The sequence below is a fragment of the Bubalus bubalis genome, chromosome 10, assembly GCF_019923935.1.
Source record: "Bubalus bubalis isolate 160015118507 breed Murrah chromosome 10, NDDB_SH_1, whole genome shotgun sequence".
In the NCBI taxonomy this organism is placed as follows: Eukaryota; Metazoa; Chordata; class Mammalia; order Artiodactyla; family Bovidae; genus Bubalus; species Bubalus bubalis.
Window position 1 is genome coordinate 18,243,964 of NC_059166.1, and position 25,869 is coordinate 18,269,832.

General features: G+C 41.4%; 1 protein-coding gene and 1 pseudogene across 2 annotated transcripts in view; both read right to left on the minus strand.

The window, feature by feature from the left end:
• Window positions 1-25,869, minus strand: part of SASH1 (SAM and SH3 domain containing 1) — a 259,869-nt gene that overhangs the window by 52,498 nt on the left and 181,502 nt on the right. For both annotated transcript variants that reach the window (XM_044924121.2, XM_006080289.4), the window contains exons 5-8: window positions 22,071-22,111; window positions 19,434-19,520; window positions 16,924-17,036; window positions 9,569-9,670 (exon numbers count right to left, since the gene is read on the minus strand). In XM_044924121.2, the coding sequence (XP_044780056.2) occupies window positions 9,569-9,670; window positions 16,924-17,036; window positions 19,434-19,520; window positions 22,071-22,111 (343 nt within the window). The remainder of the gene's footprint in view (window positions 1-9,568; window positions 9,671-16,923; window positions 17,037-19,433; window positions 19,521-22,070; window positions 22,112-25,869) is intronic.
• LOC112587614 lies at window positions 13,187-15,527 on the minus strand (annotated as a pseudogene).

The window sequence follows — 25,869 nt, forward strand, 5'->3', positions numbered from 1 at the left end:
GAAAATCTTAAAAAAGAAAAGTAAAAACAGACCAGAATGTGCCTCCAAACTCTTAAATTTTTAAAATGCTGACAATGGGTTACATAATCCTCAGATGACGTTGTGTCTGGATATTTTGTCATTGTTTGCTTTTGTTCGTGTGACCTCTGATGTGTTGAGGAGGGTCTGCAGGCAGCACCCTCAGCTCCCTGTGACCGTACAAACCAGTGCAGATAGAGATGTTCCTGGTTCGTTTGCTAGGTTGTTGTCATTTAGTCACTCAGTCCTGTGTGACTCTTCTGTGACCCCAAGGACTGCAGCCCACCCGGCTCCTCTGTCCGTGGGATTTCCCAGGCAAGAATACCAGAGTGGGTTGCCATGTCCTTCTCCAAGGGATCTTCCCAACCCAGGATCAAACCCACATCTCATGCATTAGTAGCCAGATTCTTTATCATTGAGCCACCAGGGAAGCCCTAGATTGCCAGGTGCAAAGAGCCAAATTCCCAATGATTTCTGGGCCTGCAGTAAGAGCAGCCCCCAACATAACAGGTTGATGAGCACACAACCACATGCTCGATCAGCCCATCTCACTGTCACTATACAGTCGTAGATAATTTCAAAACAATTAAGTATCATTTTTCCCAGACACTAATCCTAAGGTCACGTGTGTTACTGAAATCATACCAGAGCCGCTACTCAGCCCACGTACACTTATGCCTTCTGAAACAGAAAATAAACTGATTGTATGTTGGGTAAAGGCATAACCAAGTAAATACACATTATTTACATTACGCTTGTTCTGAAAACTCTAGCCATCTGCCATAATATGCAAAAGCATAAGCACTGCTACCATGTTAATGGCACGTACAAAAATAAACTTTTACGGGAACTCAAGCATTTCAAGAATGCCAGCGAATGGAAAGGCAGAAGATCGTCACACAAAGTAATAGAGGCTGGTGTTCACTGGGTGTTTATTTGGTGCCATTTAATACTTGAGACACCCGTGTCGGGTACATATACTTGGCTCGGGTTTGGAGGCTCAAAAAGATGAAAAAACTTGCAGAGCTAATAGGTGGCAGAGCTGGGATCTGAACCCAAAGTCTGACTCACGTCTGTGAGTTTAACCAGCCCCCTCGCCTGCCCACGCTGGGCAAATGCCTGGCCTTCCCCAGGCCAGAGCCTCCTTCCTGCCTAACTCTGTTTAAAGATGATGATCTTAAGGACTCACAGCAAACACATACCTCAAACTTTGGCCCTTCTCCCAGGGAGAAGGCTGGGGATAGAGGGTGGTGTGGAATAAATGACAAGAAGTCGTCTAAGCCATGGTTCTTGGTCAGCTTACGTCCAATGAGAACAAAGCTCACGTTTCTCACAGACTTTGTTACATGTTATTTCAACAGACTGATTTTATCTCCGGTCTCACCATAAACTACAGGTCTAAAGAATCATTACTTCCACTCTTCTAAAGAGAATTTTAATAAGTCTCTATTGTACTATCATTTCAGTTGCAAAATCACTTCTGTTAAAATTGAGGAATATTTCTTCTTCCCACCCAGCCAAATACAAAGGAAATTTATAGAAGGTATCCATAAAAGTCTGAATAGTTATCTCAAGGCTTCAAGTATGCATTAAAAGACCAGAATCAATAAAAGCTATTTAGCAAGATTTAGAAAAGTGTTAATTTTGGGGGGGGCAGGGCGGGCACAGTGTAACACAGCATGGCATAAACATGCAGTCCCAAGGGTACAAAAGCCCTCTGGCAAATTAAGGCTAGGTCAAACTTTTCTTCTTTCTCCTGGTCAAATCAGAAGTCAAACAAGTTGAGTAAAGCTCTTCTGTTCAAGAAATAAAGATCCAAAGTGGACATCCAACCATCCTGTATTTAAGCCTAGCGAGTATAAGTGTTAAAGTTACAACAAGCAGAACCATTTTCTAGCCACAAATCAAAACTTAACTGCCAATTAGAATCCTTTTAAGCTAAAATCCATAGATTAAGTTAAGAAAAAACAAGTCCTCTAGGAAAAGAGACTAAAAGAAAAAATATTAATACCGTTAAAAGCAAACAATAACAACTAACATTTAGAAATATAAGTTATTTTTATGCTTGGAATCTATTATCTCAAGGTAGGTAGGTAAGTTTAGTCACTAAATCATGTCCGACTCTTGTGACCCCATAGACTGTAGCCTGGCCAGGCTCCTCTGTCCATGGGATTTCCCAGCAAAAATACTGGAGCGGGTTGCCATTTCCTTCTCCAGGGGATCTTCCCAACCCAGGGATTGAACCAGGATCTCCTGCATTGCAGACAGATTCTTTACCGACTGAACCACCATAATTTAAGAGCAAAATGACAGTAGAAAGAAGGTCAAATGTTTTCTAAAGATACGTTTACTGGACCTATAATGTCAACTCTAAAACTAGGTCTGTTTGAATCTTCACAGTTTATGCATTCAATAAATATTTACTCAAAGTTAGCAAAAAAATGAAAATTGTATTCTTTAAAAACACTGGTACTATCCATAGGTGGGAGACAACCCTGTAAACTCATCATGTATTGTCATTAAAAAAGGTCTTCTTTGGGAATTGGATTTCCCCAAACAACAAATCTATTAACACTCATTTCTATTTTCTTTTGATACCTTTGTAATATAAAAACAAAACTAAAATTTCTGATAAATTTTAACTTGTGGACTTTGTATAGAAGTTCACCCTAATAAAAGAAACATATTCAAAATAAGAATCATTTTCATTTCATCAGTTATACTTAAGAATTTTGTTATTTAGCCCTCTTTTAAAAAATCTGTTCCCACCCAGAGTCTTAGACTCTAAAAAGAGCACCTTGGATTTATAGAAGCCTCTTGGACAAGGAGAAGCATCATTCTGCCCATGGAGAGACACCCCCAGAGCATGACCTCTGTTCTCTGACTGCATTCTATATTAAGTGATTAAACTGCATTCTGTATTAAGTGGCCCTTTTCTTTGGCCATAATAGAAATTAAGGCATTTGCCCCTAAGAACCACTAAAAAAGTTAACTTTGTGGAATGTTCTCCTGGCTTTCAGCACATTATCTTTTAGCAAGTTCTAGACTAGACTAAAGCTAGCTATCTCTTCATGCATAACAACAGACCTGAATGTTCTGTCTGGAAGACAATGGCTGTCATTGAGGCAGGTGAAATGACTCTGAAAAACCTCAGTAAAAGCCATCTAGGGGTGAGAGCCAAGTTTATGGTTTATAATTTTAGAAAGCCCCCAAAAGATTTAACAATTTTGTATCAGGCCAACACTATAGGGATATTTTAGTTGTGACCTTGAAAGTCCTTAATCAAGGAAACACTTAAAATAGTGCTTTGTAAAAAGTGAAAGAAATGACCACTTGATGTTGTGTCTCCATTACCCGAAATCTGGACACAGTTCAGCCACATGGCTCCCCAGGTTCCTGGCAAAGCTATATTCAGAAATGGAATGAAAGGCTATGCGGAGATGCACATACGGATGTAAGGTATTATTATAACACCACAGTGATAACATAGCTCTCCTTGCACAAATATTTCCCAACTCTAAATTCCCCCAAAAGTAAAAAGTTATCAATTATGAAACGATGACTTGCTTTACAAAATAACTCAACTTCACAAAACATTTCACCAGAATTGCTTCATCCTCATAAGGAACTCCAGATTCAAAAACATAATTCCAAGTTTTTCGGGAACACAGTTTGTATGAAGTGAAACAACTAAACAGGACTAAAATAGATGCTTGCAATGGACTCTAAGAGCTCTGTGCTTTATTTCCCTTGCTGGTGCTTTAATATTTCCGTATACATTGTATTTTTTAAAATAAGCTGAAGAGCATCATAATCAAATAATTGACAATTACAAATTTTTTGAAAAGAGATTTCACTGCAAGAATTTCAGGCACAGATCACCAACTCTTACCTACCAATTTTGTAAAAACAAACACTATGATTTACTAAAATGTATGCCTTGAGTAATGGAGAAGGAAATGGCAACCCACTCCAGTACTCTTGCCTGGAGAATCCCATGGAGGGAGGAGCCTGGTAGGCTACAGTCCATAGGGTCTCAAAGAGTCGGACATGACTGAGCGACTTCACTCACTCACTCACTCATGCCTTGAGTAAAAAACTTGAAATCCCAGAAAGACAGAGAGCATAAATTCCTTTAAACATTTTCCTAATCAGAAGGCAAACTGAACCTCAACCCAGAAGGGTGAAAGCTTAAAATGAGAACTCTTACAACCTTCCTCCTGCAGGAGGTAAAGGAAAACACAAGTTACTAAAATAAAATGAAAAATAGTAAAATACACATTCAGATGATTAACAAGGGATCCCGTTAAGTTCTCAACCAGAAACTCTTTTTAAAAACTCTGACACTCACAACAGAAGTTTGTTATTAATGAATAACAGCAGAGAACAGATTCCCCTCTGGCAAAGAGAAAGCTATTTTTCACTTCCCCTGGTAACTATCTTTAGTACTTCATACTCTTGGAAACCAAGAATGTGCATATGGATTTATTGTGAAACAACATGCAATTATCGACTGCCAGTTCTGGGGGTGGGGGAACCTATGAATCAACGCAAATGAAATCTTAAAGTAAGACAGGCATCAATATAGGCATTGAGGTCTGGTGACAAAGACCTTATGATCTCTGAAACTTTCATGGCCTGGGCATTCCTGACTAGGGCCAGTGGGCTATTTACATCTCAGTATAAGCCCTGGTCCTCACACAAAAGATAATCAAAGCCCTGAACCCAAGGCAGCTGGAGTAGTACACAGTGGGAATTATCTGAAATTAATTACTTGCTATCAGGCAAATGGAGCATCAGTGAGAAGCAGTATTTTGGATGGAATTTCTTGCTGAGTCTCCAGGAAAACACAGGACAGACTAAAGTCAGGTTAAGAGGGGTAAGTGTCACACATGTCGGGATTACCATCAAGTACAAGCAAACCGGTGCCAATGGTGGTCGGGTACAGTAATGAACGGTGTGACTGAACATGGTGTGGGTTGTTCGCACAGAGACAGCTAGCAAAGTACACGGGGTAGACAGCCTTTCTTCAGAAAACTCTCTCCAATGCTGAATAGACTGTCTTCATTCGCCAACATCTTTCAGTAACAAAGGCCAGGCATTCTGTTTTTTTGTTTGTTTGTTTTTAGCCATGCCACAGGGCATGGGGGAATCTTAGGTCCCCGACCAGGGATGGAACGTGTGACTCCTGCATTGCGAGCCGTCAGTCTTAACCACTGGACCGCCAGGAACGTCCCAGGACTGTAAGACATTCTAGAGCTTCTGGGAAATTGTGCTGAAAGTGGAGGGAGCATATGGTATCGTTGGCTCTCCGTCCAACTGGGGAAGGCTGAGCATATTTTTGAGCCGTCTATGAAGAAACAGTTTGCTGAGGAAATGATAACTAAGTGTGTGCATGAATCTCTGTGAGCAGGAGTGAGGGGGTTTTAACTTCTGCATCCCAGGGTAAACACTACGGGGTCAGAGTCTCCCTGTTCACCTTTGCAACCTGAATACCTAGCACAAAGTCTGGCACATACCAACTGCTCCACAGATGTCACCGAAGTGAACAAACAAATGTGCTAGAGAGTACCCACTTAAGAAGTACCGATTTCATTCTGACAGCTGATGTCAAGGTGATGCTTGTGATTTACCCTCTGAAAGGGGCTCAACAAACCAATACTTAATATAATGCTTTCTCAGCAACTGGTTTTATAGTAACTTTTTCCTAAATGAGACAAGCCTGTCTCCTTGCCATCTAACTATGTGAGGTTCTACCACTGGCCTGTTTCTCTAAATGGATAAAGTGTTATAACTTCTCCCTTGATGCAGATGCTATTAATCAGGACAGTACTCAGTGAGACGGACACCAAAGGACCCACTGTGGATGACTGGGGCTTTGTGTTCTCTCTCCTCCGAGTTGGGTCTGAATCACAATGAGTCCCGAGTTACGGTATTTATTCTTCATGATTTCTTTGGATTCATGATTTACATTTATTTTATGTTAGTCTTTAGAACTAGAGGATAAGAGACCCAAAACGATGCATTGAAAACCATAGATATGGTTCCTTTGATGACCTCATAGTCCTAGGACATGCTGCTGGCTAGCATATGACACATTTATTATTATAAATGGTAAAGTCTCAGAACCTTGCACACAACACCGTAACATGCAGTGTTTTCAAATGAATAACTCTGTGGGCCTTTTGTTTGTCTATTTGTTTGTTTTAGCTGCAATGGAATCTGGTGCTTGATTTAGGAAATCAGGGACAAGAAGATAGTGGGAGGGTTATATTTACTATAGATATGCCATCATTTGTTACTTAAATGCAAAGAAAGTACAAAGACTGAGTCTGTAGTTGGAAGACATAAAACAAGCTCTTAAAAGCAGCCAAGAAGAATGACCACTCAAATACACGCTTGTGCACTAAATATTTCTCAAACAGGCTATAGGAGCTGAACACTGTGCTAGGCATGCCTTTCTTGCTCAAGGAGCTCATAATTTCAACCTCAAGGAGGTTGATATACAATTAATTCAGATACTCCAGGATACCTGTTAGGTTTTGTGTTGCAAGCGAATTTAACAAAGTGCCGAACAGAAAGCTATGAAAATATACTTGAGGATGCTAAAGTTTCAGAGGAGGTGGCAGCTGGATGTCACCTTGAAGGAGGCATGGATTTTTATCTGGAAAATATGGACGAAGACCTTTTAGGAAATGCACAAATTAAAGCAGAGAGCATGAAAATACAAGTTATGATCAGTAATGCATGCAGGCTCCAGTGTGGATGGAGTGGAGGCTGTTAGGGCAAAGGATGAAAGATGGGAGTAGAGAAATTGATTAAAGCCAGATCACATAAGGTCTTGAGTCTGCCAAAAATTTTGAAATTTATCTTATAAAACTGGAAAACCATCAGCCTTTTGTGCATGCATGCAAGCTTAGTCACTCGGTTGTGTCCGACTTTTTGTGACTCGGTGGACTGTAGCCTGCCAGGCTCCTCTGTCCATGGAATTTTTCAGGCAAAAATACTGCAATGGGTTGCCACTTCCTCCTCCAGGGGTTCTTCCCGACCCAGGGATCGAATCCATGTCTCCTGCATTGGCAGGCAGATTCTTTACTATTGCACCACCTGGGAAGCTCCTCAGCCTTTTGTGAAACATAGGAATGTAAGAAAAGGCGTATATTTTGGAAAGATGACTGGCTGTATGGAGCATTAATAAGAGGAAACAAGAGATTGAAGATATGGAGGCAGAGTTGTTTCCAGAATTTAAGGAAGAAATGTCCTAATAAGCAAAATCATTGTGTAAGAGATGAAAAAAAGCAAACTTCCTTCATTTTCATGTCATAAAGTTTGATGATCACACCATGAAATGTCTATTTGAAACTCTGGAACTCTAATTCCTATGATCTTGGTGGAACTCTTGGGAAGTACTGTTTTGGTCACTTTAAAATGAATAATAAAAGGCATCAAAACTGGAAGAGAAGAAATGAAATTGCCTCTGTTCTTGGGTGACATGGTCTTACATGCAGAAAACACTAAAGATTATACACAGGCACAGACACACTCTACTGGAGATAATAGCGAAATTCCACAAAGTTGCAGAGTACAAAATTAATCTATGAAAGTCAGCTCCATCTTTATATACTGATAATGAACATTTTGAAAAGGAAATTAATGTTATCATATGTAAAAATAACAATAAGAATAAAATACTTAAACTTAACCAAGGAGGCAAGACTTTAATACTGAAAACCACAAAACAATGCTGAAAGACCAATAAGATGTAAATAAATGGAAGGATAGCCTGTTTCATGGATTGGAAGACTTCATATTGTTAAGATGACAATACTACCCAAACTGATCTACAGATCCAATGCAATCCGTATCAAAATCTCATGGTTCTTTTTGCAGAAATAGAAAAATCCAGCCTAAAACTCATATGGAATCTCAAGGGATTTTAATAGCTAAAACAGTCTGAAAAAGAGCCAAGTTGGAAGGCTTACATATCCCAATTTCAAACCTTTCTACAAAGCAACATTAATCAAAAAGGACAGACATATGAACCAATGAATAAAATAAGAGAGCCCAGAAATAAACCCTTACATATATGGTCAATTAATTTTCAAAAAGGGTACTAAAATCATTCAATGAAGAAAGGACAGTCTTTTCAACAAATGATTCTGGGAAAACAAGGAATTTACCCACAAAACAGTGAAGTTGGATGCATGTGTTCTATCATATACGAACAGTAACCTAAAATGGGTCATAGACCTAAACTTAAGAGCTAAAACTGTAAACTCTTAAAAGAAAATACAGGAGAAAATCTTCACCACAATTATTTGGCAATGATTTCTTGGATATGATACCAAAAGCAAATGCAAATTAGATTTCAAAATTTAAAACTTTAATACCTCAAAGGTCATTATCAAGAGAGCAAAAAGGTGGGACTTCCCTGGTGGTCTGCGCGAGTTATATCCCTGGTCAAGGAACTAAGATCCCACATGCCACGAGGCATGGCCAACAAAAAAGAGTGAAAAGGCAACTCATAGAATGGGAAAGAATATTTACAAGTTATGTACCATATAAGGGATTAATATTCAGAATATATAAAGAACTCTTACAACTCAACAACCAACAGAACAAAAACACAATTGAAGAATGGGCAAATAACTTGATAAACATTTCTATAAAGAATATATTAAAATGGTCAAGCACATAAAAAATGATGCTTAAACATTAGAGAAACCAAATCTTAGACCCTAGAGAAATCAAATCTAAACTACAATGAGGTATCATTCTATACCCATTCGGAATGGCTGGGGGGGGATCAAAAGTATTGGTGAGGAAGCAGAGAAATTAGAACTTCCATGTAGCTGTCAAGAACGTGAAATGGTGTAGCTGCTGTGGAAAACGGAACAGCATCGCCTCAGAAAGTTTAACAGAGAAATTAAACAAAAGTGGTATCCATGTGCAGTGGAAATATTGTTCATCCATAGAAAGGAATGAAGTTCTAGTATAGTTGTAATAGGGATGAGTCTAGAAAACATGGGGCTAAGTGAAATAAACCAGACACAGGAGGACAACCATTGTATGAGTTCACTTCTATAGGCACTTTGTAAGTACCTAGACTAGTCATATTCATACAGACGGGAAGTAAAATGTGGTTGCCAGGAGTTTGGAGAAGGTGAGGCGAGAATGGAGAGTTATTGTTTAAGGGTTATGGAATATCTGTGTCAGATAGTGAAAAAGTTCAGGAAGTGGGTTGAGGAGATGGTTGTACAGCAAAGTGTATGTACCTACCGCTACTGAATTGAACACTTAAAAATGCTTATAATGGTAAATTTTAAGTTGTACTTGACCATAATAAAGCAAACAAACCAATCAGCATGAACAGTACTATTCCAACTGCAGATTATCAGGTAAAGAAAAGAATAACACCTCAGAAGAGACGCCTCTTTTCAGATCCAGGTGGGAGGTGGTAATCGCAAAAAGAAGCCCAAAGGCTGAAATGGTGGAGGCTGTCCCTTTTTAGTAGAAGCGGTTAAGATGCTCACAGAGACAGTAAACTTACATTGCAGTTTGATGAGCCATCAAATGTTGGGTAAGAACCGTCCGGCCAGTCGGCAGGGTCCAAAGCAGTGGACTGCCGGTGCTGGGCCTCGTACTCCTTGAGCTGCAACAAGAGAAAACGGAAGACTGAAACGGAAATAATGGCCCAGACTGTCTACCAAGCAGCAGAAGAATACTTTGGGCACCATCTTCACACTGCTGTTGGTGACCAAGTGCCAGCCAAAGACAAAAGTCCCCAAACAGAAAGAAGATACAAGCCCTGTCTTGAAGGTTTTCATCTAAATCAAACCAAGAGACACAACGGACTCCTTGTATTCTGTATTCCAAAAAGAACCTTGATTTTCCTTCTCCAACACCCTCCAACATCAAGACTCATCTTTCTCAGTTTAATTGGAAGTCTGATAACAGAAATTGTCTGTAGTCTGGCCTCTGGATTACCTCTCCTTGTAGAACACACAAGGTGTAGACTTGGGATATTTTAGTAAAACAGAGGTGGAAGCTGGAGAGTGATTTTTAAAAATTGCTTGCTTGTCCTGACTGCCTTGAGTTCAGTTCAATGTTATCATCTAACAAATGTTACAGGATTTATTTGGGATCCTCTGGATGAGAGAACAATATACTTTGAATATGTTTAGAGACACTTAAAGTTTGACAAATGAGGTATTACAGAAAATTAACCAAGGTAGCCTAGCAGAGTCGGGCATGACTGAGCGGCTTCACTTTCACTTTTCACTTCCATGCATTGGAGAAGGAAATGGCAACCCACTCCAGTATTCTTGCCTGGAGAATCCCAGGGACGGTGGAGCCTGGTGGGCTGCCGTCTATGGGGTCGCACAGAGTCGGACATGACTGAAGCGACTTAGCAGCAGCAGCAGCAACCTAGCAGAAGTAGATGAACAAGCTTTCTGAATGGCAATGTGAGAAGTTCTAGGTGTTTTCCTAAAAACAGGTAGAAATTTAGCTATCTGCATGATACAATTAAATTGTTGCTGCATTAAAATTCTGTTATAAAGTGGTTTTTAGGTACAAATTTAAGATGTTGATCAAATCACGGTCCATGAATCAAGACATCAAAAAACAGAAACAATATGACCTAACAGCCCAGGAGATGGTACCAGGACCGTCCTTTACCACTGAAGCTATGTGGATGTAGCAAAGCCATTCTACTAGAAAAAAAGCAAACTTCCAAAGCCTTATTTCTACTTTGAAATTTTTCTCTGTGCACACTTGTGACAGGAAATGGACTGGGTAAGGCAGACAATATTAACAAGTAAGGGTTCCCAAATAGCTTAACCTCCATGTGCTTCAGTTCCTTCACATGGAAAACGTGATGACAATAAACTGTCTCACAGGACTATTATTAGAAAAAGTAAGATAACACAGCAAGCTTAACACACTGCACCCTTTGCAATAGACTTATTATGACGGTATTATCGGGCTTCCCTGGTGACTCAGATGGGAAAGAATCTGTCTGCCAATACTGGAGACGTAGGTTCGATCCCTGGGTTGGGAAGACCTCCTGGAGAATGGAATGGTTAGCCATTCCAGTATTCTTGCCTGGAGAATTCCGTGGACAGAGGAACTTGGCAGACTACAGTCCATGGGGCCGCAAAGAGTCGGACACAACTAAGTGACTAACATACACACATTATTATCACCCGTGTGGTTTCAGAGAGCTCAAAGTTCACATCAATTCTAGACATCTGAACTTCTGCTATTCAGGCACTTAATATTATTTTAATCTTTGTAGTATATTAGGGGGATTGATATGCTCTAATCTCTATAATACACTTAAGTGACATACTAGCATGCTCTTCCTTTCCAGAAGTGCATTATTCTTCCTGTATGAACAAAACAGCTGCCCTCTAAAAAGGGGGGTTATCATCTGCTTTTCAGGGTCCCTGCTGTACTTAACTCAACATTAGCCCCAAGTTCCCTGAGGCACTAAATAAGCAGTTCATCTTTAGGAAAACAAAACGAAGTCCTCCCCAGTTAATCATAAACAGACAACATTTTTCTTTTGCTATCTGTCCATTTCCATCATTTATCTTGGAGCCTAAGAGTGCATGTGCTTCTTCTTTCTTTAAAAAAAAAAAAAAAAAATCATTTGTTGGTTTTATGGCTTGTGGGATCTTAGTTCCCCAATCAGGGATTGAACCCAGGCTCTTGGCAGTGAGTGCGTACAGTCATAACCATTGGACCACAGGGGAATTTCCCACGTGCTTCTGATAAACATTCAGATTTGTGCTCTATCTAAATTTACCTTGATTTTTAACTTCCTAAATTAAAAAAGAAAAAAGATCTTTAACATTTTACAATGAAAAAAGCCTGGTTATTATTTACATAGTTACTCTTTTATAATCCATTCTGCTCCCAAAGACACTTGATGATGTTCATTTGAGAAACTTGTGTATTTTAAAGCAAAGTTATGGAGCTTTACTTTAATTCTGGGAGTTTTAAAATAATGGCATTTTAAAGTGTGTGTGTGAGCATGTGTGTTGGTGTCTGTCTGTCCATCTGTCTATCTCAGGAAGAACGACTATCTTCACATCCCATTTTCCCAAGTCTCGTAGTTTTCTCATACTTGAAGTCTATGACATGATTCTTAGAGGGATGGCCATCTTTAATAGGTTAATGCTTATCCTATGGTAAAGACTTTCATGGCGAGCAATTCTAAAATGTTCCCAATTCTGAGTGCTTATTATAAAGAACATTTATATTTAATCCAAGTCTCCTCCAGCTGCAATCTTCATTCATTTCCTTTTATTCTCTCCTCAGTAGAGATGAAAACAAAACCCTGTTCAGTACATCCTAAAGATGGACTGTTTAATAATCCTTCATATACTTGAAGACAGTGAATAAGTTCTTTTCTGCTTCTTTTCTGAGATAAATCCTTTCCAATTTCAGCCCACGAGACCTATTTTTAAAAAAACCCTCAATCACTTTGTTGCTCTCCTATGGCCTCTCTTCATGAGCCTTTAGCCGCCCACATTCCTATGATTGATGTGCAAGAGCTGCTACAAGGAAATGATTCAATAATATACGTGGGTTCTCAGCTCATAATTGCATGCTCTGGTATATCAGATGCCCAGACTCCCTTTTAAAAAAAAAGAAAAAAAATCTGTTATCTAATTTCCCAGTTACCATAGATATGGACTCAGGCATACACCCTTCTCAGGAGAACTATCCAGGGTCAACAGTTTGAAGGAACTATTCAGTTAACAAAAAAATAAAAATCATTAAGTTAAGCTGCTGTCTTTTTAAATCACACACTGCTTACACAGAGTTAATTCGTAAACTTCATTCTCTTTAAATGCTTTTGCAACTTACAGTGGTGTTTCACATATTAGTTCCTTGCAGCCTTTTTCATTTTTATCTTTGTATTGACAACTGGGTTTTTGGGAAGGTGAATCATGGACACACTCTTCACAGAGGGTAAATACTCATCAATCAGATCAAATCCACGTAAACAAAGCACCGTGGGCCAAACTGCATTCATTTGAACACAGGCAAAATTTTCCCCGACATGGTGCTAGTGGTAAAGTCTCCTGCCAATGCAGGAGACTAAGAGACATGGGTTCAACCCCTGGGTGGGGAAGATCCCGTGGAGGAGGGCATGACAACCCAGTCCAGTAATCTTACCTGGAGAATTCCATGGACAGAGGAGCCTGGCAGACTACTGTCCATGGGGTCACAAAGAGTCGGACACGACCGAGTGACTTACACTTTCACTTTAAAAGTTGCCCTGATACAGGAACACCGGGTGATACACCCAGCCCAGATGACAGAAAACCTTCTCTCCTGCTGCTGGGCTGTCCTGTCAAAACTAACGTCTAGACTTTCTACCTAGGGGTCAGTTTTTGCCCCTAACTTTCCAATTACTTAAATTCATTAACATTACAAAAATAACATTGCACAACAATAACAAACTACATCGAGCAACAAATCGGGACACAAGTTATTAGATACCTCCTAACAAATCAAAGAAAAATTACAGCTTCTTAGTAAGTTAAGACCAACGCTAGAAATTTCTCACAGGGACCACATCACCGTCTTGCAAACACAGGCTCAGAATTGAATTCCTCAAACTGTAACTAGGCTGTGCAATATTATCTAAAGAGTGGTAAAATGATCACAGTACATTAATTATACTGTGCATTTAATTGTGTCTAAATAGCAGCATGCAGACTTATGATAAAAATAATCTGAATCTTTGAAATATATCTCAAAGTACACTAGTGTTTAAGGAACTCTGAACTGTGTTCCATGTGCCCCAAGGGCTGTGCAAGTCAGTGCCCTGAATACCACAGATATTTACTAGCTAGTTTATATAAACTTTTAAGGGGCGTAACTTTAGAAAACTCAAATACAAAAAATGAATCAGAGGAGCTAATTATTAACATTATTTTCCAAGTTCCTCCTTAGCTACGCTGAATGTGAAAACACATAAAAATTTAAAAATGCAAATATTTTAACCTCTTGCAGAATGTCTTATGAAACAGAATTAGACAACTCTCTGAAACAGATTATAATAATTCTTTAGTAACAGAAAAGCATTAAATACCTATGGGTCTTTTAGTCTCTGGCTGACAATGGAAGAGACACATGTCTGATGTCAGGAAAGTCCATTCTTATCATGGTCATTATAGGAAGTCTAACTCTTGATGTTTCTTTTATACAGTGATCAAATAAACTTAGATCCTTGAGCTGATCATAAGCTAAAGGAGGCAGATCCTTGGTTTTTCTTGTTTTGTCTCTGGCTAAAAGGAAGCCCATCCAGATGCTAGAAGCCAAGAATGTATCTTGCTTTGCCAAGAGCCAGCCAACAAGGTCCCCTGCTATTTCATCATCTGTCAAAGGACACCCACCTTTGTGTGCAAAATCTAATAAAGTTTGGAAAATGTTATCAATTTTTTCTTTAATCTGTTTCTGGATTGCCTTATAGAAAACATTCTTGATGTCTTGATGGGCTCTATTCTATAGGCAAAGGCAGCCAGCCTGGCAACAGCCAGGCTCCAGGACTAAAACCTCCATCCACGTCCACACAGCTGTGCCACCTTTTCATGGAGTTGACTCCTGGTTTGACTCCATGCAAACAATTGCTAGCTGATAAAGGTATCAGCTCAGAAAGAGCATCGAATTTTTTTTCCTCCCCAACTTTGAAAGTATTCTTTTATTTCCTTTTCAGTTATAGAAACGTGCCCCCTCAAGTTGACAGCGTTAAGTTTTGACTGTGTTAACTCAGTTGATGCTTTTAACATTTTCTTCTGCTCCAAGAAAACTGAGTTCGATGCATGCTATGCAACTCTCTTGCCAAACATGGATGCTGGGACACGGATGCTGTCAGGATGAGTGCAGACAGCTTCTGCATTCAGAGCTTCCATTTTATGACTACACAAGCCATGTAACAGCATCACTCCCCAGACAGTAAGGACACATCTTGCCCACCATGGTAAAATATGGTAATATAGGTCTGTGTTTCTCACATGCATTTTGTAGGAATTCAGCTGGACTTTTTCCAAGTTGGCAACCCACTCCAGTACTCTTCCCTGGAAAATCCCGTGGACGGAGGAGCCTGGTAGGCTGCAGTCCATGGGGTCGCTAAGAGTCAGACACGACTAAGCAACTTCACCTTCCCTTTCCACTTTCATGCACTGGAGAAGGAAACGGCAACCCACTCCAGTGTTCTTGCCTGGAAAATCCCAGGGACAGCAGAGCCTGGTGGGCTGCTGTCTATGGGGTTGCACAGAGTCAGACACGACTGAAGTGACTTAGCAGCAGCAGCAGCATGACACGCTCAAGGAATGGCACTGTAGAGAAGATGTACGGTGGACGTATTGCCCCAGCTAGGTTGGGTGGCTAAAGGTGGGTGGGGCAGTGGGAGACCAGACTGAGGGTGAAGGGCAGGTGAAGGTGATCAGCAGCATGGACAGGATGTTGTCACTTGTCACCTTCTTCATCACTGTCCCAACACAGCTTCAGCCCACCAGGGATGCTGGCGGTTGAGATCACCCCTGCTCCTCTTCAATAGAGCGAGAGAAGACGGCAGGCGGGCATCTGGTGGTGACCTTATACCTCAGGTCTCCTAGGACAGGTCCCACCTCCCACTGCCCTCAGGCATTTTTTTCCCAGAGGATTGTCTCAGCAACATATTAAAGGTTTTTTTAAATTACTAATGTGTACAGTCAGGTATTCTATAAATTTAGCTGGGTTTTCCTGATGGCTCAGCAGTAAAAAATCCGCCTGCCAATGCACGCAACCCAGGTTTGATCCCTGTGTCAGGAAGATTTTTCTGGAGAGGGAAATGGCAACTCACTCCAGTATTCTTGCCTGGAAAATCCCATGAACAGAGGAGCCTGGAGGGCTACAGTCCATGGGGTCGCAAGAGTCGGACACGACTTAAGTGATTAAACCATCTCTCAGTATGTTTGTCACTATTTCAAGGTTTCATGCCTTCAAGATTCTGTTTAATGGTAAAGTCATACCTCACTCAATGATTCCTTAGTGACCTGAAATTCTAAATCTGCCTAATTTATGACTTGTCTACCATGTGAACCAAGTATTCAAAGTCAAAGTCAAGAATTAATCAGTCAGTTAGTTGGGCAACAAAGTGGGAAATCTCTTAGGAACTGCTCTCTTGCTATCATAAATGCTACTCCAGTGTCCTAAAGGCTTCTTTTAATGCCTAATTTAACTCAGAGCAAAAAAAAAAAAAAAAAAAACACACACACACACACAATAAACTGTAATTAATATCTACTTAGAAATGAAAGCGAGCAAAAGTTTAAGGTTTAGAGATATAGCTTGTCTTTTTATTCAAAGTTTAATTTGTGGAAGGCTTCTTTTAGAACTAGTGTTTATAATGGTTGCATTTAACTTTTCCTTGGTGTTTACTGAGTAATCGATCATTATCAGTCTATCCATTTACCCTTTGATGCCCATGTCCTAGTCTCTTTGAGCTGCTATAACCAATCACCATAGACCGGGTGGCTTATAAACAACAGAAATTTCTCATAGTGCTGGAGGCTGGGAAGTCCAAGATCAAGGAGGTGGCAGATTTAGTGTCTGATGATGCCTGACTTCCTGGTTCACAGACAGCATGTGTCCTCACACGGGGAAGGGGGTAAAGGAGCTCCCTGTGGCCTCTTTTATAAACTCACTAATCCCATTCATAAGGGCTCCACTCTGAAGAGCTAATCACCTTCTAAAGGTCTCATTTCCAAATTAGGATTTAATATATAAATTTGGGGGGATGCGGGGAGGACAAAAACATTTAGTCTATAGCCATCCCTCAACATTTTTCAATGTAAGGCAGTCAGGTGCTCACAAATGTAAACCAAACATCCACACTCTTACCCGAGCAAGTGCTTCTTCAATGGTGATCATCTTTTCCTTGACCATCATCATCAACTGAATCCGTTCCTCATCACTCATTGTTATCTCGCTTGCAACGTAACCCACATCTTCTCCTAGAGATCGAAGAAGAAAATCAATAAGAATGAGAAAGATAATAGAAAAATAAAACAGGATGCCAGTCTTGATTGTGTGTCATCTAGGACTAAAAGATGTGATTCAGGACCCTGTTCTTGATGGAGGCACAGGAGCAGGAATGGGCTGCATTTGGGGAAGCCAGTGAGCCCGTCTCATTGGAAAACAGCTCCAGGAACATATGGATGTTACCATGGAAACAAATCCTTCAAAATGATCAGAGTTTTTGTGACAGGGTATAGTGGAGGAGTTTTGGAAGAAGACTAACAGGGAGTTTGGAGTGACCGGTCAGGCAGAGACCCAATTTAAAGATCCAGTTAGAGGACACAAGCACTCCCGGGCTCCTTCAGACAAGGGTTGTCCGTGTCCTTCCAGTTCAAACATTAACAAGAAGAAAATGTTTCTATGGAAGATGGGAAGAGAATCCTCTTTCAAGACAGAGAACTTGAAGGTCACAGTATCTGCTGCAGAACAAAGCTCATAGCCTGGTAAAAGCCTGTGAAGTGTGTTAGTCACTCAGTCGTGTCCAGCTCCTTGCATCCCTTGTGGACTATAGCCCGCCAAGCTCTTCTTTCCATGGAACTCTCCAGGCAAGAATACAGGAGTGGGTAAAAGCCTAGATTTTTATAAAACAGTTTGACTGGTGTCCCTCAGGGGACATGCACAAGTAAATATAATCACAGGCGTGAAGTATTTTCGGTTCATTAGAAGGAAGGTACTATCTATGTGGATATCTGCAAGTGCCTCTGTCATAAATACGTTTCCACCCTATGAGGGGAACTCAACTTCCAGTCTGGAACTGAAGACAGCCAGAACTGCAGAGGGAAAGAGAACTCCTCGATTAGCATCCTTTGGCAGAGCTTTCCTGAAAAGCGAACACAGCCATCTGCTCTCAATAGGACAGCCACGTCGGCGTAGGTGCCTCTGATCAGCACGTGGGGAGGTTCTGTCAGGCGCAGACGTGCTGTCCCGTGTAGCTGGAGTTCTTAGCCCTCACCTTTCTCCTCCGCCACGTGTTTCCCACACACACATCACCACCATCAGCGTCGTCAGGATGCTGCGCTACGGACTAAACGAGTCTGGCTGCAGACTTGCGGGAATGCATCGCGGTCAGGACCTACCTTGGAATTTATGCTCCCCTGTGTTTCCTTATCTCATTTCCATTTTGTAATCAATCAGTCCAGAAACACCGCTCAAGTTCCCTTCGCCACTCAGTCCCTTGTGCGAGAAGAGTAATGGTGTGTGCCAGGTAAGGGGAGAGAGAGAGCCTTGGCAGTGATTCATTTGACTATCTGCAACACCTCCGGTGGTGGAGGGAGTTGCTTGGGTTTAAACAGAAATCCACGTGAGCCGATGAACTGTTGGCTTCCTCCTGCCGTCTCTCTCCTTTTCTTTCTTTCTAAATAAGATTTTGTTAGAATCCGGGGTTTACTTTGAATCTCAAGTGATGCTGGGTGTGTCCCAAAAAGGAGAAACTGTGAATGTTTAAGTATAACTCCCTTAGAGCAAGACAACTTAAATAAGCCCACTGACGACTGCCAAGGAACCCAGGTGTGCCCCTGGCATACAGGCTGCCCGTGTTTCTCATTTCCGTGTGTATGAATAACTGTGTATTCTGCACAGGGTAGGACACTGAGATTTCGTGAAAGAAAAGAAGTCGTGCCAGCGGTGAGCAACTAAAAATGTTCATCTAATGATAACCTTATCCAGCCAGACTGGAATCTGGAAGTAGCTTTGTTTCCCCTCCCTGTCTGAATGCTGGAGAAACATAAATTATATAACTGGGCCTCAAAGGGATGACATATTTACTTACTATATAAACAACAACAAAAGACACGGCTAAGAGGAGGGCAGGACTCCCTTTACAAAGCAGCCTGGGCAAATTCCCATGATGTCAGCCCATTAGACAGAGTTTCCAGGGGCAACAGCCCCATAACTGTCCCTGCCACAGAAAAGCACCAGAGTTCAGAAGACTGAAAAGGCCCCAAGTGGCAGGGCAGGGGGGAGGGTCCAAAACTAACAAACGCCAAGACTTTCTAGACCCTTTTAGGGCCGATCTTGGCCAGGAAAGATCTCCCTGAGGTTGATGTGATTGAGAAAAGGAAAGATTTGGTCTCTGCTGTCAGATCTATGAAAAGAAAGGGCTGTGAACTCTTTCCATTTTGTTTTCTTTGATTTAAAAAAAAAAGAAAAGAAAAAAAGAAAACCCACTGGGATGAAGTCTTAAAGTAATGATAGGAATGTCAGAAAAGCTGAACAGTTTATGGGCACACGCAATGACTTATTCTAACTTACAGCATCCGTTTAGATTAGCAGCCCAAACGTCTTAACATTTTAGAGCTGAAAGGACCTACTGTCCGCCAGCTGTGTTACAGTACCTTTTGAAGTCTGTCTCATTATTCCTTTCTGATTCTTTCGGAAGTTCTGCCAGAAATACTTATTTTTCTTCTTCCAATCTCCCTTTCCTTTAAAAAAAAAAAAAAAGGCATAAGCAATAAATTCATTAATAACCAAAGTAACCTCTTCCTTACAATTCAAAGCTTGTCAGAATACTTTGATTTCACAAAAAGAGACAGTTTTTCTCTTTCAGTTTTGTGAAAAGACTTAGAAATGCCTATAAAGTTGTTTAAAAGAAATGCAAATTTCCTAAGAGCAAGAAATGGTACAATGGAGTTAAGATGAGAAATAAAGAAACATCAAAAAAAAAAGCAGGCAAAACATGCATACTTATACTCACTTTGATGTCTGTTTAACTACTGTGTCTAATTCTGCCTTGTCTTGTGGTATAGTTTTCCCCCTTTGGTCTCAGCCACAATGATTTCAACTGAACCACAAATAGGATGCTTTAAAAAGTTAACTTTGTTTTGTTGTTATTCCTTGATTTTTTTCTGTTATCCCAGCTTTGTGAAGAGAACAGAATGGTTGATGCGTGCTGGGCACACTGGTGAGTCGGGCTGGTTTCACAGGTCTGTGGGGCTGACCCACCCTTCTCCCTTTGGTGTGGGTCTAGCTATGACATGGGCGGGGTGTGAGTCCCACCTCTCTGATACCCAGGTTACCTGGTGGCCTACCCACAGCTCACCCAGGGCACCGTGATGAGAAAAGCAAACTGCCACCCTGCTGTGATATCCCCCAACTCGACACGCCCCCTACACCTCCATCTTTCCCAGATGGTTCTGAGTGACTTTGATGTGAAACACAAGTTCACGGTCATGGCTATTCACTGTCATGGCTAGACATTTTTCCTGTCTGGTCGGCCTGTGATCCTCAGGAACATGTAATACTTTTTAAAAAGCAAGAGGAGAGGGGTCAAGTGAGGAAAAGGAAAGAACAGGGTGGCCCTTTATTCTTTAAAAATCAAATGAAGCGGCGGCAGCCCGATCTGTTCTCAGGGACGGGGCACACCCGAAGCTGTGGCTTCATCACCCGTTTGGGGTCCGGTTGCTCCATGGCCACTGGAAACAGGGCCCCGTGGAGTGATGCGCTGTTGGCTTCCACGGTCTAGACTGGTGGTGCCAGGCAGTACAGCATGAAACAGACCCATGGAAACCCCATGCCTAGGGCTCCCGTGCTAAGGGCATCACTTGTCAAAGCAGGATGCCCTCACTACGTTCTGACAACCCCCAGGACCACTAGAGGGAAACCAGAGCCCGCGGGCCTGAGGCTGCCTCTGTTCTCAGTATCTGGAAGGCGCCTGCTGCCTTTGGGCTAAACACGACAGCAAGTATCAGCTATGAAAGGTGGCAGCAGAAATGGGATTAGTAATACCTCTCTCTAGGGGCAATCTCAGAATAGGATTTTTCTCTTGTAAGCTATGCTTCCCTGGTGACTCAGCTGGTAAAGAATTTGTCTGCAGTGCGGAAGACTTGGGTTCGATCCCTGGGTTGGGAAGATCGTCCAGAGAAGGGAACGGCTACCCACTCCAGTATTCTGGTCTGGAGAATTCCATGGACTGTATAGTCCATGGGGTTGTAAAGAGTCGGACACAGCTGAGTGACTTTGACTTTCTTGTAAGCTATACTCTCCGCTCCTCCTGTTTAAATATTTTTGAAATGGATGTGTAGCTTTAAAAAAAAAATGGCAAGACCTAACGATCTCCAGCACTGACCATATCCACTTTGTATCTAATGGCATATGTCACTTAATGCTCACTAACGATGAACATATGATGTATTCCTATTTCCATTTGGTGGATGAGAAAACCAAGGCTTAGAGAGACAAGCGACTTGCCCGAGGTCATAACTAGGCAGCTGGTAGAGTCACGATTCAAATCCTAATCAAGGCCTGACTTCAGCACTTATGCTCCTAATTATGACTACTTTGCCAGACTTTCTTGGAGCAAAACAGAATAAAATGTGACAAAATTAGAAAAGTCGATTTTATAACCAAGGAAATAAACTACAGAACATCTATATTGTGCATAATCTTTCATTCAAAAGTTCCAAATTGAAGGATTTACCCTAAAGACTGGAGAAGGAAATGGCAACCCACTCCAGTGTTCTTGCCTGGGAAATCCCATGGACAGAGGAGCCTGGTGGGCTACAGACCATGGGGTCACAATGAGAGGGACATGACTGAACAACTGAGCAGGCACCCTAAAGACATGATCATGGGTAGGCTCAAGGATTTTCAGTGGTAGCAGCACTTCTCTGTGATAGAGAAAAAATTGCAAACAACTTACAAGTCCAGCAAAGAAGAGACTGGCTGTCTGAATTATGGCACATCCAACATGACAGATTACTATGCAGACTTTAGAATTTTACTGTAAAAAGTACTCAATCATGTAGGGACATGCTCAGGATATATTCAGTTGTAGAATATGATCCAAATTATGCTTTTTAAAACCCACATAAACACAGAAAATAAGGGGAAAGCTGTCAAAATCTTAACAATGTTTATTTCTGGATGGAAGGGTTCTTTGTAGGTTTTGTGTGTTCGCATATTTATATGGTCTATAAAGCATCAAAAGGAAATAATTCATTAGCAATGGTTAAACCAAGAAAAGTGGTACTGACCTACAGAGCTGTCTTCCGAGTTTGACTTATGGAGAGGATTCCTACAAAAGAAAAACAAGTGTGATTATCAAGGAACCTTACCTTCATGTGAGACCTGAAGACCCTCCTAACTAGTGAGACCCAGCATCAATCAGTTTAACGGAGCCCAGCAAATTTCTACAGAATATTAACCAACAGCCTTTCCCAGCCATCTGCCACCTTTCTAGAAACATGCTAATGTGCCACTTGTCAACACTAATTAAAGATTCACTCCAGGGTATGACCTATATTAAATGAAGGGAATGGACTTGACTGGGTGATCATTGAAGTGTCTGTCATTTCTGTGAATCATTATCTACATGCTAAGTTATTTCTATTAAGAGGTCCTTCAGGGACTTCCTTGGTGGGCCAGTGGTTACAAATCCAATTGCAAGGGAGGGGACGCAGGTTCAATCCCTGGTCAGGGAACTAAGACCCCACATGCGACGGAGCAACTAGGCCCACACCCATGCCCCACAACTACGGAGCCACGACAAAGATCCCCGCGTGCCACAACTAAGACCTCACGAGTCAAATAAATAAATACATAAATACTTAAAAAAAAAAAAAGTCTTTCATATAAATGGGAAAGCGAAGACCAATGAGAACACAGACCCAGCAGATGGGTAATAATGAGAAGATAGTCCCAGTATATGAGTAAGGTGGTCATCTGGAGGAAAGGTCAGGAGGGTGCAGAAGTCCAAGGACAACAGGCCACAGGAGACTGGAAGCCCCAGGTAGGGAGCAGCCAGGATGGAGCTCTTCTGGTCTCTTGCTGCCATCTGGCAAGTGTGCTACATGTCTCACTAGATCCTCCAAAGTGCAAAGTGAAGCCAGAAGTATACACTTCTTTTTTTTTTTTAACAAGAGCTTCACCTTTTTAAGTGACAGCAAATAACTCAATGTTTTTAAAAATGTGTCCAAGTTCATTAATTCATGTCTGGGCATCTGATTTGGCCCATCCCCTCCCCTCCCCAGGCTGCCAGCATGTGAACCTGAAATGTGAACTCGGTCCCAGACCAGGTGATTAAACCTTTCTCCAGAAAATACATAGACAGATGCCAACTTAAAGAAAGAAGGCAGAAGAACCAAAGAAAGTTCACATTGTTTTTTTTCAAAAGGGGAAGAGCTGAGGTGGAACAGCATCTTCCACCAGGTGGGTCCAGAGTGAGAGGTAAGCACAGTGTCCCTGAGTTTGCTGAGCAGGAAAGCCAGGAAGAAGGAATCTGCATCAAAACACAAGCAGGGGAGCTCAGAGGATGTATGCTTGAATCTCCACTGCACCTATATCCACCCAGGGCGGAGCGCGGAGGCGGCATCCGGTGAAATACTCTTTAGTGTGAGAAGGGCAGAGTACCACGGAAACAATCAGGAAGAGAAGTATTGTGTTGGACCAAAAGTTTACTCGAGTTATTCCATAATATCTTACAGAAGAACCTGAGTGAACTTTTTGCCCAATACAGTGACCAAAAAAGAATCTACAGAACTTAAGTTGACCAGACAGGGGCTAGGGTCTTCCTCTCATGCAGAGCCACCTGTGATAAGTCATCTCTCTTTGGAATAACTGCATCGATGCTGGCTGATGGCTGACTGACATTTGAGAATGGAAGCACCTTCAGAGCCCAAGTCTGCGAGAAAAGTGTTTCTGACTAGCACAAAAGGTGGAGTGACTCCTACTGTCCATGAGGGGACAGAGTTAAGAACAAAGAACAGAAAACAGGGGAAAGGACTCGACTACTGAAGAGCTAGACCTGTAGCGGAGTTTCTCGCCCATACTACCATGCTGCCAACACAAAAAGACGTAAGGAAAACCTACCTTTCAACACATTTTGCCAGATTTAGCTTCCAAAATACACTCTCTTCCTTTTGATCCACACAGTAAATGGAAATACCTAAACAAATATTTACATGAAAGGCTTCCATGAAACAACCATCTCAAAGTTTCAGTCATTCGGTAAAATGACTCAGTGTTGATGCTACTGTGAGTAAGGTACATGGACAATCATGAAGAAGCGGGGCTCACAATGGAGGGAGGGTGACAAACGTGAATAAATATGCGCGAAGAAGGAGAAGCAACAGCTGAAGGACGAAGGGGAAGGAGGGGAGGGGGCACGGGGTAGTGGAAGTAAGAACAGGAAGGACGAGGAAGTGGAGAAGCAGCGGCCACACATGCGAGCCAAGTGCTCAGGGTCACAAAAGGAGAAGCAAGGCAAATGCCTGCAGACAGCAGAGTGAAGCCCTGGCTAGGTGAGTGGGGATTAAGGCAGAAAGAAATATTGATGCTGGAGGTTTGAATTCTTAAACTTTTTTTTTTTAAATTCTGTTGCATTTGTAGCTCAGTCTACCTTATGGCAACCAGCCATGACCAACCAGCACCACCAGCAGGCTTTCTGCAGATGACCTCTGACAGCAAAGGAAGTGGCACAGCGAGTTTTAGACTCGCCCTTAGGACTAGGAAAGTCTTGACCTAATGGCTGAGTACCAAACATTTCAACTATCCCTAGCTCTTGATAAACTGGTGAACTATGTAATAAACTAAAAATATGTATATATCTTTCACTGTTCCTGAAAGAAATGTTTTCATGGGAAAATGGTCTAAAGAAATAGTAGTTTTTTCCAGTCCTTTGCTGATTTAGAATAATACGCTTTATTGAGTTGTAAGGAATTTTACCCACTGTTTTAATTCAACCCCAGTTTTGCAGAAAAGCCTAGTCTCCAGAGGCACAAGGCTCCTTGACTGGTTAGAGGCCAGCAAGGAGCTGTACTGAGGCACTGTTAGCTTGGCTGTCTTTCCAAAATATACTCAAGTCTCCCTACCTGGATATAGTGCATATAAAGTTGTCTCAAAAATTCAAACGTTGATTTCTAATTTTTCAACCCATTTTTCCAAAATTCACATTACAGAAAATTTCTGTTCTCTCTATTACATAGTTATCACAAAATAAGTTGATATTTCCCTCTCTAAAACGCTGACTTATAACTTCATTATTTTTACCTACTTTCTTCAAATTACTATGCATTTCAAATATTTATCCTTGGATTTGCATTTTTGATCTATTTGTTACGTAAATGCTTCTCCTAAGCATCACTTGCATTTCCCTCAGAATGCCAGCAGGTGGCACTGTAGTTTCTATATTCAACTTGCTTATTGTGGCCAGCGGGGATTGTTTTCAAAATTTCACCAGTTCACGATCTAGATACTGGCCAAAGACAGCAAGCCAGTGCTTTCATAAGCACGAGGCTTCCCAACTCATCAGTTTGCAAAGGGGCAAAATACCATCATCTGAAGTTTAATTTGGATGCAGAGAATCGTCCCTGCAAACAGAAGCTGGCAGAGCAGCAGAGATGTAAAAAAAAGGCCATCTCCTTTCTCCTCGAAACTGATTGGGAAATTCATCCAGCAGAAACAAAATTCAATGAAGCCACCAAATTCCAAATTCGGATGGCAGCAGGTAGAAAGGGTCGTTTACTGATCTCCTGGTAGAAGAAATTAACACTCAGAAGTCAGCTCCAAAGAGACCTTCTTGTAAGACATCCTTCTAGCCAGACACTGCAGATCTGAACATGGCAGCCTGTTTCCACCCATCATGCTCACTGTCAACAGGGTAAAAGAGATGGGGGACTTCCACAAAGATTCTGATGACCGGGAAGCAATTCGACTGTACTTTGAGAATTAAAGCATTTAATAATCATCGAATTTTGCATTTAAAGTCTCTGAACTCAGGATCTTTTCATCAATGACTGCTACTATTAGATCCCCAAACTGTTTAAACGTAAATAT